Raw genomic sequence first — 14,963 nt, forward strand, 5'->3', positions numbered from 1 at the left:
TTTATTATATTTACAAAACTCCTCGCGATCATTTGGCTGGAGGTGGACGCGCCGGAAAGGGAAATCCGACGAGGGATTTTCACGGTTGCTCCGGATGGCAATTTCTTTTTATATTTTTCCTTCTTTAGGGAAATTCCGCATGACGGAACGCAGTCGGGGACGGATTACAGCGGATGGGAAAATCTCGAGGATTTCACCGGGATCGATAGCGCCCGGGAAATTGCGCCCTCGACGGAACAATGACAAGTGGTAGGCCCTCGTTTCATGCGGAATCCGTCGCAAAGACCTTTCAACGTCTGCGGAAATGCGACGGAAATATATCCCATCGATCGAGGGACGTTTCGCGGATTTTTTAACGCGAGGAAAAAATTAAATGGACAAATACCGCGCGTTTAATTTATTATATTTCAATTGTGCGATTTTGACAAGACGCGTAAGAACGCAAAAAAAAATTGTATGAACAAATACCGCGCGTTTTATTTATTATATTTCTATCGTGGGATTTTCACAAGACGTAAGAAAGCAAGAAAAAAAATTGCATGAACAAATACCGCGCGTTTTATTTATTATATTTCTATCGCGGGATTTTCACATGACGTAAGAACGCAAGAAAAAAAATTGCATGAACAAATACCGCGCAGTTTATTTATTATATTTCTATCGTGGGATTTTCACAAGATACGTAAGAGCGTAAAAAAAAATTGCATGGACAAATACCGCGCAGTTTATTTATTATATTTCAATTGTGCGATTTTCACAAGACGCGTAAGAGCGCAAAAAAAAATTGCATGGACAAATACCGCGCGTTTTGTTTATAATATTTAAACCAGGAAAATTGCGCCCTCGACGAAACAATGGCAAGTCTCGTTTCATGCGGAATCCGTCGCAAAGACGCGTGCGGAAGAGCGCAGAAAATCTGTCCGGCCCTGCGGGACGTTTTGCGGATTTTCCACCGGATGAAAAAAAAAAAAAATGGAGAAAAGTTGCATCGACAGATATCCCGGCGATTATTTATTGGATCCCCCCCGCAGGTTTTGTGATACGATAAGGTGGCGTTTTTCGATAATGCGAGGGCGTCGCGACGTCTCTCGGAGGCCCGGGGCGGACAAGAGAGCGTCGGCGTCGATTCCGGAGCACGCAGACGCGTCTCCAGCTATAGGGACGGAACGGCCGCAGCCGACCCGGAGAGGAGCGTTCTCCTCCGCACGGATGACACGCGTCTCCGCCGCGCTCGGATACGGAAAGGACGCCTCTTTTCCGATCAATCGGACCCGCCTCGACGCGCTGATAGCGAGTTCAAATGTGCGGCTCGATAACGTGAAAGTGCATCGATCCGCGCTCGACGAGCGCCCGGGCAAAAGTGGAGGAAGGACCGGGGAAGAAGGAAGAGGTGAGTGCTCCTTTGTGCGGGATTTTCATCCCCTGGAAGCCGAAAATTTTCACAATTTTCCTTATCACAACTTCCTGGGGGGTGGGATAGGTTTTCGAGATTTCGGAAAATTCGCAGGGGGAAATGCATCTCAAGTGCATTGGTCTAGGGAAAAGTGCTTTGTGTGGGATGTCGACCTGGAAGTCTCGAATTTTCCTAATCTCCCTTATCAACCCTTCCTGGGAGATGGGATGGGTTTTCGAGATTTCGGAAAATTCGCAGGGGGTCGAAATGCATCTCAAGTGCATTAATCTAGGAAAAAAGTGCTTTATGCGGGATTTCGAGTCGACCTGGAAGTCTCGAATTTTCCTAATCTCCCTTATCAACCCTTCCTTGAGCGTGGGAATTTTTTCTCGAGGGCGGGTTTCCTGGTTTCGAGATTTCGGAAAATTCGCAGGGGGTCGAAATGCATCTCAAGTGCATTGGTATAGGGAAAAGTGCTTTATGCGGGATGTCGACCTGGAAGTCTCGAATTTTCTTAATCTCCCTTATCAACCCTTCCTGGGAGATGGGATGGGTTTTCGAGATTTCGGAAAATTCGCAGGGGGTCGAAATGCATCTCAAGTGCATTAATCTAGGAAAAAAGTGCTTTATGCGGGATTTCGACTACCTTGCCAAGCTCCGAATTTTCCTAATCTCCCTTATCAACCCTTTCCGAAGTATAGGAATATTTTCTCAAAGGTAAATTTTCCGGTTTTCCAGATCTCCATTTTCTTTCCCAACTTCTTGCAGAGTATTCCTCTCTCCTCGAGGGAACGAACGTCCAATTTCGTTTTCTCACCCCTCCGCGATATTTCCCCGGCGACGAACGAGCGCAAAAGGTGTTTCCGCATTTTCCGGAAAATCTATTCGAGAGACGCGCGTTAGTTTGCTGTTTAAATTTAAATGTTTAACATCCAGAGGAGCTCCGGCCATCCCGCCTGCATGAATGAGACCCAACGAGCCGTTAAATGGAAATTTCTTTTCAATCTTTCCCGGTAACTTTCCTTCGGGGGAAAATAAGGAACTCTCGCTTATCAAATGAATTATCCAGCCCTCGGAAAACTCGCCATCTCGCTGGTGTATTTTTTACCCCTCTCTCCGTGATAACAATTTTCTCCCGTAAAATAATCCTTGTTACCCCTTATCACTCCAACTTCTAATATGATATCCCTGGAGTGATAAGGGATAGAAATTTAAATATATTTCCAGATTGATGACCCCTTACGCGTTGACGTTCCCCTCATATTTTAATAACCCGAAAATCATCTATTAATCCTTGTGACCCCTTATCACTCCAACTTCTAATATGATATTCCTGGAGTGATAAGGGATAAAAATTTAAATATGTTTCCAGATTGATGACCCCTTACGCGTTGACGGCCACCCGTTATGAAGTACTTGAAGGTTGCTTTCTTCACCTTCAACCTCTTGATATGGGTAATTGCGAATTTAATTATTATTCGAGGTGTTTCTTCTATTTCATATCGCATACAAGTCATCGAAGCCCTTTGAAGCCATTTCGACATACGGGCGAAATTCCTATGACCGTGCGGGCGATATTGGACCAAACGTCGGGCACTCTTGGTAGTCATAGAGTGAAAATATCCCTGTACACGTGTTACTCCGTTTGACATGGTCGTCTATTTTTTAGCTGGCCGGGTGTACGGTGTTGGTGATAGGAGCTTGGCTGCTTCTGGAGCCGAGCAAGGGACATCTTTTGAATCTTTTCGTGCCAAGTTTGACGCCACATGAGACGACTCACCTGATCGCGTACAGCCTTCTCGGCCTAGGTGTCACCGTATTGACAGTCGGCTTTTTTGGATGTCGAGCTGCCTTTCACGAGAATCAGTGCATTTTGGCCATAGTAAGTTCGCAAGTCAAAAATTCAGACAAATCCCGGAATTTTTTATATCCTTTTATATTGCACTTTCAATGGAATAATTGAAAATATCAGGAAATTAAGGGGATGTCATGATCGATTTGCAGTACATGAGCCTTGCACGAGAATCAGTGCATTTTGGCGATAGTAAATTTGCAAACCAGGAAATTAAAACAAATCCAGGGATTTTTTATATCCTTTTATATTGCACTTTCAATGGAATAATTGAAAATATCAGGAAATTAAGGGGATATCATGATCGATTCGCAGTACATTATCCTTGCACGAGAATCAGTGCATTATTTGGCAATTTTTTTTATATCCTTTTATATTGCACTTTCAATGGAATAATTAAAAATATGAGGAAATTAAGGAGATGTCACGATCGATTTGCAGTACATGAGCATGCTGATCGCCCTGATCGTGACGGAGCTGGTGACAGCCGCCGTAGGAGGTCTCATGACGTTCCGCATCCTGGCCGGACTGGAGGAAAGACTTACCGACAAATTGGCCGAAAATTACGGGCACGACCCCGCCGATCCCACCAGCGATATTCCGTTCAGTCACAGCCTCGACTTTGCTCAGTTCAAGGTACCAAAAAATTAATAATTAAAAATCGGAGTTGCCTCTAAATAATTGAAATTAATTTTTAGTTCAATTGTTGCGGCATCCACGGGGATGGGGATTACAATGGGACGGCTTGGTGGAGGGATGGACAGATTTCCGGGACCCGGAGGCAGGTTCCGGTGACGTGCTGCGTTTTGAAAAATTCCGAGGTAATTATCAACATTTTTTCCCCCAGGACTTAATCTTCATCCTTATCGATATGTCGGACTAAAATCGATGAAATCTTTGTTTAGGTGAAAAACACCGGCAGCCCTATGAGCGTCGTTTCGAGGGTCTTTCATATGAACGTAAGTACACCTCGTTGTCTGGGATTTACTCCGAGAAGGGTTTCATTTCTTCCCTTTGATATGTCAGAACGAAAAGCCCTGGCTTCATCCCCAGCTGAGGGATGAAGCTGCCTGCCAGGTCGTCGACGAGGTGGGCCACGAAGGGTACAGGCACAAAGAGGTGAGATTTATCTTTAATTAAGGTCTAATATACCTTTCAACGATATTTATGTATATCCTAAATATCTATCTAATCAACGTCTGATATACCTACGTATATCCCAAATATCTATCTAATCAACGTCTGATATACGTATATATATATATATCGTAATTATCCGTCTAATCAACGTCTGATATACGTATGTATATCCTAACTATTCATCTAATCAACGTCTGATATACGTATGTATATCCTAAATATCCATCTAATCATCCAATATACCTTTCAACGGTATATATACATAAGAACAATGGTCGGTCGAAATAACGAGTGGACTCGGTAATTAAAATGTCATTACCGGAATTACTCCGTACCCTCTTTTTACGGATCCGCGTCCGCTCGGCTGGGTTTGCGTTGTCGCGGAATGTATGCGGAAAGTGGAATCGACCGGAGGCGGAATACTCTCCTCGAGAAAGAAATACGTACCAAGGGACTTGCGATCCCATGTAAAAAACGTATGCCTCGGCCTAGTTGCAATTCTCAGGTGACTTCTTTGAAAGCACCTTTAATCACGAAAAAAACGCACCCCACGTACAGTGCGGATTTTAATATTTAATATTAATTTCGAGGCACTGATAAGGTGGAATTATCCGCATGTATTAAACTTTGTGATATCCTAATCGTCTAACTTATTATTTTTATTTAAATCGCGATAAAACACGCAACCTCCTACAATGCGGATTTTAATATTTAAATATTAATTTCTAATCAAGGCACTGATAAGGCGGAATTTTCCGCATATATTAAACTTTGTGATATCCTAATCGTCTAACTTATTATTTTTATTTAAATCGCGATAAAACACGCAACCTCCTACAATGCGGATTTTAATATTTAAATATTAATTTCTAATCAAGGCACTGATAAGGCGGAATTTTTCGCATATATTAAATTTTGTGATATCATAATCGTCTAACTTATTATTTTTATTTAAATCGCGATAAAACACGCAACCTCCTACAATGTGGATTTTAATAATTAATATTAATTTCGCGGCACCGATAAGGTGGAATTATTTTTTATTCGGACTAATCACTTCCATGTCTTATCAATACTTCTCAGGGGTGCCTTGGGAAAGTGACTAGCTGGCTTCAATACGAAAGTTTAACGTTAGTATTTTTGGGCATGGCCATGGCTGGGATCCAGGCGAGTTATTAACTAATAATTAAAATATTAATATCGCTAACACTTCAGGTACACCTAACACTTATATTACTCTTGCAGACCTTCGGGATAATAACCTCGGCTTTCCTGTGCCGGACGATAAGGGACATGCAGATCGATTGAAGGCGGAATTGCGGAATGGTTGCGGCGATGCGGTCTTTCCGGCATGGTAGAATGACGTAGAAACCAGAAAGACGTAGATCTAGGACGGCGGAATATTCGTACGCGCGAATTATCGACTTTTCATACACCTTCTCATGAATTGAGTGGATTTCCATACACCTTGATTGATTTCTTTCCGGTTTCTCCCACCTAAAAACTGCCAATCAGGAAGAGATTTGTCAATTTATAGACCCTTATCGGTGGCGATTAAGCTCGTGCTTTATAATATTTATAAAAGCACACAATCTACCGTGTCTAATGAGCTATAAAGGTCTCTTGCAAGTAATGCATCGATTAAAGTCAAATGAAACACGTCTTGGGCTTCACCGACGTCGATAAAGGAAATTTGTATAAATACCTTCGTTACCGACGTTCGGTTTATGTATACAATTATTGAAGGCTGTGGTATGAGAAAGGGTCGGGACAATTTTACGAGAATTTAAAACACTCTGGTAATCGAGAAACTCGCATTTGAGTGGGATAAAGACAAAAAAGTGTCTTATAAGCTGATATGGGAAAAGGAGGGAAAATTTAGTTCACCTGGAAATCACAGATGGCGCAGGGGGTCCCTCTGAGTCAATTAGGGCCCCAGAAATCATGAATCTAGAGGATTTATAGTTTTACTTGGATTTATTTATAATTATTGTAGGAAAACGACAGGTGGAGTATGCCATTTGGTACAATACCCAATATAATTCGATATAAAAAACCAACGTAGGTATTTATAATAATCTTCGTTATCGACGTCGATAAAGTTCCTCAAGACGTGTTTCACTTCACCTTAATTCGCAAAAGTATGTGAAAAAAAATAGTATATATTATGTGATAAGTGCGTTATGGTTTTCGTGTAGGTGATTCGAGGGACTAATCCATTGTTTTATTAAAAAAAGTCATCGGTTTCAATTCCTGTTCTTTGTTTTACTCCAAAGAGGAAGAATAGAAGCGCGATAAGTCGGCTTCGGCATTGATAAGAGGAATAAGAGGTGGAACATTACCGAGATTACCCTTCATAAACGGTCCTCGAGTGTGCCAAATCGTATACATGATTTCCTAATTACGCGATAATTTGTAAATATATTTATTAATCGTCGGCGATTGCGATTAATTACGACGATGCTCTAAGATTCCCGAGGGAGAAGAAGAGGAATGAAAAAAAAATGATAAAATCCCCCACGTGTAGCGGGTGAAATTATTTTTAATACAGACCGCGTATATATTGGCTAAATATATTTTATAAACAACCTTCATTGATTTTAAAAAACAAGAGGCGATTATTCGGGGATACAAATATTGGAGATAATACTGTCGGTGTACTTGTATCGTAGGATCTCATCGATGTACAATGCATTGTCCACGATAGATAATAAATGCGGTTATCTGTGTACTCGTTGTTCTACAGGTGTACTAACTAAATTAATTACCGGGATTTTTTACACCTGTAAAAATTTATAATTATTTTAGAATTCATTGCGAAGGGATTCTGAACCTCTTGTTTTGCGTAATTATGGATAATAATGTCATTGCGATACGGATTTATTTATTATCGACGGGTTGTATAGTGATAAGGCAATGGGTCTTGATATCAGCCGTGATAATAGATCTCTCGGTCGTTCAATTTTTGCACCGGTCGGGAATTTAACAACAATGGCCCCTCGATCGAGTGCACCTTACGAAATTCGGCCATCTGGAACGGATAATTAATGTAATTAGACTCGGAATAAGGCTTGCACCCGGAATTGCCGCTCCGATGCAGGTTGCATGGAATAATTCACGAATGGGAGAGACGGATAATTGACATCCGAGTGAGTACGGACGCGGATGCAATTTGCTGTACAGAGCTCCCAATTACCCGTAAATGGTACAGTTTAATGTACGGATTAATTCCACTTCTGTATATAACAATTACCGAACCCGACCCAGGGACTTCCTTCGACAATATAAAACAATTAACATTAGACTTAATTAGACGCAATTGATAGTTCATTAAGAAATACCCAAAAAATCATAGGATTAATTTTAACCATTTTGCATCGTTAATTAATCATTCCATCCAAAGAATTTCTACACGGGATTATTTTTTTTATATCAATCAATCCCCCTTTTCTAGCAATTAATTATTATTTATTATTAACTAAATAATTAAATTCTGAAACTGGTTGCCGCAAACTTGTATCGTGTATCGTCATGGACGTGAATTCACGTCAGCGGCATATCAGAAATAGAATTTCAAAATGACGTGAATTCACGTCAGCGGCATATCAGGAATAGAATTTCAAAATGACGTGAATTCACGTCAGCGGTCGCAATGTGATAATGGCGCCTCACTTGATTGCCGGAAATGGCAATAGGTTCTGGATGGATAATCCAGGTAACGATCTCATTGCACGGAGGCTGGGTTAACGATCCAAAATACGTGTAATAATTTTTTGGAAATGTAGGAAGTATCCATTCCAGCGGAAATGCCGGAATGGCCGTCTTCGTATTCGGACACGCTACTCGCCACAAATTGGTCACTATATGGTCCAGATATGGGTTATCGCCATTTCCTATCTGAATGGAAAAAAAGCGAGTTTTAAACATATCGACTGATGGATTAAAATGTTTATTAGGGTTTTAATATTTAATTATTAATTTTATTTCGACCTGGAAGAAACAGGAGACGATCACCATGCCGTCTTTCGCGCCGAGGACAATGGCGTCTGTCGGGGATTTAAATCCACGTTTAACGTGGACCATTTGCATCTCCATGGGGTATCTGACAAAGTCCAGGGTGTGTTCACTCCCTTCGTCGTCGGAGGGACCCCAGTGGAAGATCATCGAGTGGAAATCGTACACGTGGTGGAAGGGACCGTCTTCGAGACAGGGCTTGGAGTCTTCCGGCCAGGAGCCGCAAATTATGACTGGATTAATTAATATCGGTTATTGAAATTAAGTACCGGGAACAGGACTCGATTATAATAATTATACCAGAATTTCCGTCGTTTATCATCTTCATCGACGAAGAGCGGGCGTTGTAGCCGTTCCATTTAAGAGACTCGCAAGGCTGCACCACGGTGGCCAATCGGGTCGTGATATTAATTGGGGATTGATTAGAGCCTCGGCTCAGAGGATAGAGCATCTTCCAAGTGTGAGGTCCATTGTGATCGGCATAGCCGAACTCGAAAGCCAGGGTAGACCGAATTTCGGACGGCGGGAAGAATTGCGACCAATCCAGAATTTCCGCGAGTAAAAGAGCTTCCACGGGGAAAAGACATTTTTATTGGAACTAGGAAAAGGATCCATGGGGATTTCTTTTTCCCCCCTTGCATATGGAATCTACAAACCTACGAGGACAAGACTGCCACAGATTACCAGACATTCTGCCGCCGAGAAGTCGGCCATTTTGTCCGGCTACTCCGCTCTCGAGGTTTCTGCATCCGAAATTTCCCGGATTTTCCTCGGCCTTTTTCTCCCGCCTACTCGCGTAAATCTCACTTGACAATTTTCCAGTCTCTTTCCCTAGCCTTATTTGGCGGAAAGGACGGGTCGATCTTGGGGAAAAGCCGAAACAATCGACGATCTCCTCGGGCGGAGTCCTTTCAAGATGGCGACGCTCGGAAGGGACGCGACATGAAGCCTCCTACTAAAAATCTCAATTAATTTAATATCACGTTAAATAAGTTAAATTATAGTTAGATGATATTAGGACATTCTAACGATGACTCGGAAACAGAAAAAGTCAAGTTAGTATACCGTTTATTAATTTTAAACTGCCTGGAGCCGGTCTGACCGGGATTTCCGTAACCTACTGAAAAGCGAATCGATGCTCTGAGGGAAATAATTATTTAACACAGAGGAAAATATTCTTGCACCCGTCTCCACCTCCTCCTCGGGCATTCCGAAGTGGAGGCAATCCCCGATTAATTTAACCACCAGTTTGGCGTTGAAAAATAAATTCCCTCCTATTGTGTTGGACGGCTATTGGCATCAAGAAGGCGTCGTCAAGATGACGAATATCGATCGAACAGGTTTCAATAATAATTTATATAAAATAAGGATATATTAACGAGAATTTATATCCAAGGAGGAATTATTTCATCGAATATTTTCAGTGAAAATTGAATTTCTCTGAAGAGGAAGACGCATTTTTTACGCCATATAAAAACAATTATATACTTTAAGGAACGTCTTCTGTCCCCCCGAGAAACAATGGCGCGATTCGAATTGTCCGATCATTAACCAAGAAAATTTTAACGAACCTTCCTTCTGGAAATCTGAATTTTATATCAATATTAATAAACTGCGAAATTCGACACTTTGACGCTTAACGATAAACATTAATTCTTCATGTTTTACCAGAGTCCGAATGTCAGGTTGGTTTATAATAATTCCTATAAACATTTGTAATGACCCCAGGAATTTTAGCTCCTCATCAAAGTGGACGGTCGCCGATAGATTTAGATGACAAAATTGTTTATCCGAAGAAAACTCCACCATTATTGTTAAACGGACATTGGTTAAACGATGGAGAAGCTACATTGTCGAATAATGGACGCACAGGTATTTCCATATACATTTACTTAGGAATAATAACATTATTGAAAATAAAAAAAAATTGTTTAGCAAGCGTTTATTTATGCGGAAATCGAATTCCGTCGTGGATATCCGGAGGACCTCTTCTCCAAGACGTGTACGACTTCCACCACGTCCATTTCCACTGGGGCAAAGACAATTGCTTCGGGTGTGAACATACGATAAATGGAACCTGGTAACACCCCTAATTATGTGTAAATTTAAATATTTAATTAAATGACGTCACACAAATTAAAGGTTTTCAATGGAGGCTCATGCTGTTCACTGGAATCGGAAATACTTCACATTCGAGGCAGCTCTTCAACAAAAGGATGGACTTTGCGTACTCGGTTACTTATTCCTGGTAATTGTTATTTAAGATCTGGAATTAAATATATACAATTAAGATAATCATTAATTTCCCTCCCAGGCGACGAGCACGTGGCCTCATCCTTTGTTGGAGAAAATCACGGATAACCTGAAACACATTGTTGATCCAGGGAAGGATGTGAAGATACCGCCTAGTAAATTTTTTAATAATTAATTAAATGCCATTAAGAGATTAATCTTTTATTTTGCGATCGATAGATTGTTTATCCTGGATGAGGAGTGCTATATTTTGCGAGGGATACTACTTTTATCATGGATCCTTGACCCAGGATCCTGAAAGGACCTCCACCGATTGTGTCCTTTGGGTCGTCTTTCCGACGATTTTGCGGATATCTACGTCTCAGGTATTAACCGTTTTTATTTTCGACACGTCTCTGCAAACCATAATTGACAAGCCTGACGATATTCTAATTGCACAGGTGGAGGAATTCCGTAAATTAAAAAACATTCACGGAGAATCCATCATGGCGAACTGCACCTCCGTGCAGCCATTAAGAGGCAGGAAAATATTTTGGGCAATTAATTAGTCGTTAGATAATAATAATAATTCATGGAAATAATTAATGCAAAATGTATTAAGCGTTGGGAATAATAACAACCAAGTGAATAAACGAAATATGCAAATCCCTTCCGCAAAACTGATTTAATACCTTTATCTTGATTTTATTCTGGCTTGTCTTCCCTTATATTTATTTTTCCTTTTCATTCAAATTATTCCAGGAGTCAATAACCGCACACACCTGATCCATGACCTCCCCCAAGAGATCATAAATCCTTACAAAGAAAGTCTCTCTATACAACATCATTTGTTGTTTGTTAAACACAAAAGACAATCCTCGTCCATCTTCGGGATTTTCTTTTCTTGCGGCACGGCTGGATTTTCTTGATCTTTTCTTGGCAAAAGTCAATGAGGTCAATGACGATTTTCCAAGATCTAGAAGAACTCCTGCGGAATTCTCTTTAATGAATTCGCTCTCGGTTTGGAAATTGTTAAAGAAAGTACAAAGTACATTGTACACCGCGGAGTGTTTCCTCTTATCAGGAAGAGATGATAAGCTCGGCTCCAGACCCTGACGACAAAGCTGATTGAACCTCTTCAGAGCTTCCCGCCTCTGGTGCGGATGTTGAATTTCCAGGAGAGAATCTCGAAGATCCCTGAGGGAGAAATTCCAGGATGGATCATCCGAGAGGGATCGATGGATCTCCATAAATCCCTTAACTAAACTCCCGTGATAGTAGTGGAAAGGATTTTTTATCTCGAAGACGTCCCTGTCCAAGAAGAGGCTCTTGTAAAAAGGTCCAGGGTGGTTCCTGTGGACGTTCCTCACGATACTCTCAAGGATCTCCAGGATCGCGGAATTCCGTATACAGCGATCTAAATACCCCTCGATGGATCTCTCATGGACTTTGATTACGTTATCCTCGGAGATAAGAGGATCTTCTTCCAGAGCGCATCCCCAAAATCGGAAAACCAGGGGGTCAGGGTGGATCTTTGGATCGGTCTCGAGCCTCCAATGCTCCACCGCCACCCCCAGGTCCTTCTTTCGGAACCAGACCGGAAGTCCCCTGATTTGTCCCGGAAGGATCACCCCCTTGTTCTTGTCGAAGAAGAAACAAGGACCCCTCCTCCCAGGGGGAGGGAGAGACGCCGATTTCCACCCGGCGTCCCTCCACTGATAAGCTATCACCACGTTCCCGCAATTCTCTATTCGCAAAACCACCTCCGATCTCAAATTCACAAAAGCCTGGAACTCCAGAGTCCAGGATATCTCCCCAGGGATTTTTCCACGCGTTATCAGATCCCTGGTTATCACTCTATCCTGGATTTTCAGAGCGATGGAGGACTCCAAATCGAACATGGACCTAGGGACCTCTTCTCCGGAGGTCACCGTGACCACCGGGGGTCTGGAAAACCCGAGTTTAGGATTCTCCCCCATGGCTCGGAATTTCCTACCCCTTATCACTAGATTTTCCCCTAGTTTGTGGGGCTGTAACGAGGAGATCCTGTCCCTTAGTTCCTCTTCCCTCTTCCGCAGATACTTGCTCCTCTTCCACCTGGGCTCCGATTTTTTACCACCTTCCGCGTCTTCTCCCTCGAGTATCGGCAGGGAAATGTTTAACAATTCCGGAGCAATGTTTAAATCCTTTTTTGTTAAAGCAGCCCCGACTGGAGGTAGGTCTCCCCGGGTTGGCAGAAGCGCGGGCAATTTCCAGAATCCAGGATTTCCCTGAAGTCCCTCTGGGATTCCTGGATCCCTGGCATGATCCATCAGGATCCTCATTTCTTCGAGTTCCCGGATCCTGTCTCCGGAATTCAGGAGGATCTCTTCTGGATCGCGACCGGTCAAGGTGCTCAATATTTTCTTCTGCTTTTTCCGATCTTTCCGCCATTTTTCCCAATTCAACAAATGCCGGTCTTCCGGGGGCAGCTCGTCAGGAAGAATTGGATCATCGATCACGTTTACGGATGTTAATCCTTTTTTTAGATCCCGACGATCCGACGATTTACCGATCCTTCGAGCGTGGTCCATCGAGCTCGTTTATTGCTTCGAATTTGCCTTATCAACGATAAAATTATTATTCTTTATAGGACTTATCGATGATCTATTGCGCATTGATCAGGATAGATCCTGGCGCTGTCGTGTTTAATAGCCTCAGATAATCAGTAATAGATCATTAATTAACGTTCTCTTCGATCTTTATCATCAATCTTGAATCTATTAAAATGATCCTCGATCAAAAGACTGATCAATGATCGATCGCACCGAAGTGAGCGCATTAATCGGAATAAATCCTGACGCTGTCATGTCGAGATGACGTCTTCAGGTACGTCTAATTAGTTTGAAAAATCAGTACCAGGTGATTAATCGGCGTTTTCTTTGATCTCGAATTTCCTATCAGACTCGTACAAAGCAAATGCAGAGAGGGCGGAATTAATTCAAAGCCTGGCAAATCACGACGGGAAATTAGAATCTCCAATTAACCTGAATATCGGGAAGATGAAAGCGATCGAACTTAATGAATTGCAATGGTTCAATCAGGACATCCCGCCGAAAAAAATGAAGCTCACCAACACGGGTCATACCGGTACCATGGGAGCCTAAAGTAACAAGTTTCTCGTTACAATTGGAGTTTCCTTAATTTTTATAATCCTTTGAAAAGCGATTCTCAGCGCAAAGTGGCAACGAGAAAGACCTTATCTAGCGAGTGGGCCATTTTTAGGGAATTACGTATTCTCTCAGATCCATTTCCACTGGGGAACAACGGACATGGAAGGAAGCGAGCATTGTATAGACGGTGCCAGGTGACCCGATCTAAAATTAATTTAACCCTTAATAAACAATTAAACAATTTTTTCTCATAGGTTCCCGATGGAATTGCACGCGGTTCACTTCAAGAGCAATTACCTTACCCGATCTTAAATTAATTTAACCCTTAATAAACAATTAAACAATTTTTTCTCATAGGTTCCCGATGGAATTGCACGCGGTTCACTTCAAGAGCAATTACCTTACCCGATCTTAAATTAATGTAACCCTTAATAAACAATTAAAAATATTTTTCTCATAGCTTCCCGATGGAATTGCACGCGGTTCACTTTAAGAGCAATTACCTTACCCGATCTAAAATTAATTTAACCCTTAATTAACAATTAAAACATTTTTTCTCATAGGTTCCCGATGGAATTGCACGCGGTTCACTTCAAGAGCAATTACCTTACCCAAGACGCCGCGTTAAGGGAGGAAGATGGAATAGCGATATTGGTATACGTCTTCAAAGTAAGGTCGACTCCCTTACGAAGGAGAAATAAATATTAAATAATATTCCCTCTCTGTTTTAACATCTTCCCATGATTTTTTTTTTCAGTTAATGTCCGTATCCAATCCCTCGATAGATTCAATTATCAAAGCCTTGCCATTTGTTCAACCTGCTCATTCCTCTGCGAGATTAATGCCTCACCCGATTACAAATTATCTCAGGCCGTTTATTAATAATTATTTTATATACTGGGGCTCGATAATAACGTCGAACTACGACCACAGCGTACTCTGGCTCGTTAGCAGGGAACCAATGGGAATTTCCAGTGAGCAGGTGATTATTCCCTTGTTCTTTAACGTTTTTATACATCTAGTGCAACAATGGTTTAATGTTCAGATCGCAGCGTTTCGGAAATTGCATAACCCGAAGATGGAACCTCTTCTTAACAATTGCCGCCCGCTGCGAGATGAACAAGGAAGGAATGTATTTCATGTTTCCCCTTCTGGGTCAACGTATGCAACATTGTTGTCT

General features: G+C 41.8%; 3 protein-coding genes across 3 annotated transcripts; 2 read left to right on the plus strand and 1 right to left on the minus strand.

The window, feature by feature from the left end:
- Positions 1 to 1,199: 1,199 nt before the first annotated feature.
- On the plus strand, positions 1,200 to 6,129 carry LOC105704317 (CD151 antigen). Its single transcript, XM_012433409.2, has 9 exons — positions 1,200 to 1,390; positions 2,766 to 2,848; positions 3,063 to 3,275; positions 3,687 to 3,881; positions 3,944 to 4,066; positions 4,151 to 4,204; positions 4,272 to 4,364; positions 5,469 to 5,552; positions 5,631 to 6,129. The coding sequence occupies exons 2-9, from the start codon at positions 2,801 to 2,803 to the stop codon at positions 5,691 to 5,693; spliced, it is 873 nt and encodes a 290-aa protein (XP_012288832.1). The 5' UTR covers positions 1,200 to 1,390; positions 2,766 to 2,800; the 3' UTR covers positions 5,694 to 6,129.
- A 363-nt stretch (positions 6,130 to 6,492) lies between these two features.
- LOC105704315 (carbonic anhydrase 1) lies at positions 6,493 to 9,245 on the minus strand. Its single transcript, XM_012433407.1, has 5 exons — positions 9,056 to 9,245; positions 8,700 to 8,966; positions 8,376 to 8,632; positions 8,058 to 8,282; positions 6,493 to 7,416 (listed from the first exon to the last, which is right to left on the minus strand). The coding sequence occupies exons 1-5, from the start codon at positions 9,111 to 9,113 to the stop codon at positions 7,315 to 7,317; spliced, it is 909 nt and encodes a 302-aa protein (XP_012288830.1). The 5' UTR covers positions 9,114 to 9,245; the 3' UTR covers positions 6,493 to 7,314.
- Positions 9,246 to 9,389: 144 nt separating this feature from the next.
- On the plus strand, positions 9,390 to 11,200 carry LOC105704294 (carbonic anhydrase 2). Its single transcript, XM_012433379.1, has 7 exons — positions 9,390 to 9,454; positions 10,128 to 10,271; positions 10,335 to 10,479; positions 10,542 to 10,647; positions 10,714 to 10,807; positions 10,872 to 11,017; positions 11,093 to 11,200. Exons 1-7 carry the CDS (start codon positions 9,430 to 9,432, stop codon positions 11,198 to 11,200), a joined length of 768 nt encoding a protein of 255 aa, XP_012288802.1. The 5' UTR covers positions 9,390 to 9,429.
- Positions 11,201 to 14,963: the final 3,763 nt, after the last annotated feature.

Source organism: Orussus abietinus, unplaced genomic scaffold (genome assembly GCF_000612105.2).
Source record: "Orussus abietinus isolate OABI.00-Male unplaced genomic scaffold, Oabi_2.0 scaffold40, whole genome shotgun sequence".
Taxonomy (NCBI): domain Eukaryota; kingdom Metazoa; phylum Arthropoda; class Insecta; order Hymenoptera; family Orussidae; genus Orussus; species Orussus abietinus.

What these genes read in the sequence shown, in the direction of transcription:
- LOC105704315 (XM_012433407.1), bottom strand. Translation starts at nt 9,113, where the DNA reads ATGGCCGACTTCTCGGCGGCAGAATGTCTGGTAATCTGTGGCAGTCTT. An exon ending in TGGCAGTCTTGTCCTCGTAG is followed by an intron (nt 8,967 to 9,055) that starts GTTTGTAGATTC and finishes TCCCCGTGGAAG; the next exon opens with CTCTTTTACTCGCGGAAATT. An exon ending in TCGTCTCCTGTTTCTTCCAG is followed by an intron (nt 8,283 to 8,375) that starts GTCGAAATAAAA and finishes TTTTCCATTCAG; the next exon opens with ATAGGAAATGGCGATAACCC.
- LOC105704294 (XM_012433379.1), top strand. Translation starts at nt 9,430, where the DNA reads ATGACTCGGAAACAGAAAAAGTCAA. An exon ending in GTCGAATAATGGACGCACAG is followed by an intron (nt 10,272 to 10,334) that starts GTATTTCCATAT and finishes AAAATTGTTTAG; the next exon opens with CAAGCGTTTATTTATGCGGA. An exon ending in CATACGATAAATGGAACCTG is followed by an intron (nt 10,480 to 10,541) that starts GTAACACCCCTA and finishes CACAAATTAAAG; the next exon opens with GTTTTCAATGGAGGCTCATG.
- LOC105704317 (XM_012433409.2), top strand. Translation starts at nt 2,801, where the DNA reads ATGAAGTACTTGAAGGTTGCTTTCTTCACCTTCAACCTCTTGATATGG. An exon ending in GCGTTTTGAAAAATTCCGAG is followed by an intron (nt 4,067 to 4,150) that starts GTAATTATCAAC and finishes ATCTTTGTTTAG; the next exon opens with GTGAAAAACACCGGCAGCCC. An exon ending in TGGCCATGGCTGGGATCCAG is followed by an intron (nt 5,553 to 5,630) that starts GCGAGTTATTAA and finishes TTACTCTTGCAG; the next exon opens with ACCTTCGGGATAATAACCTC.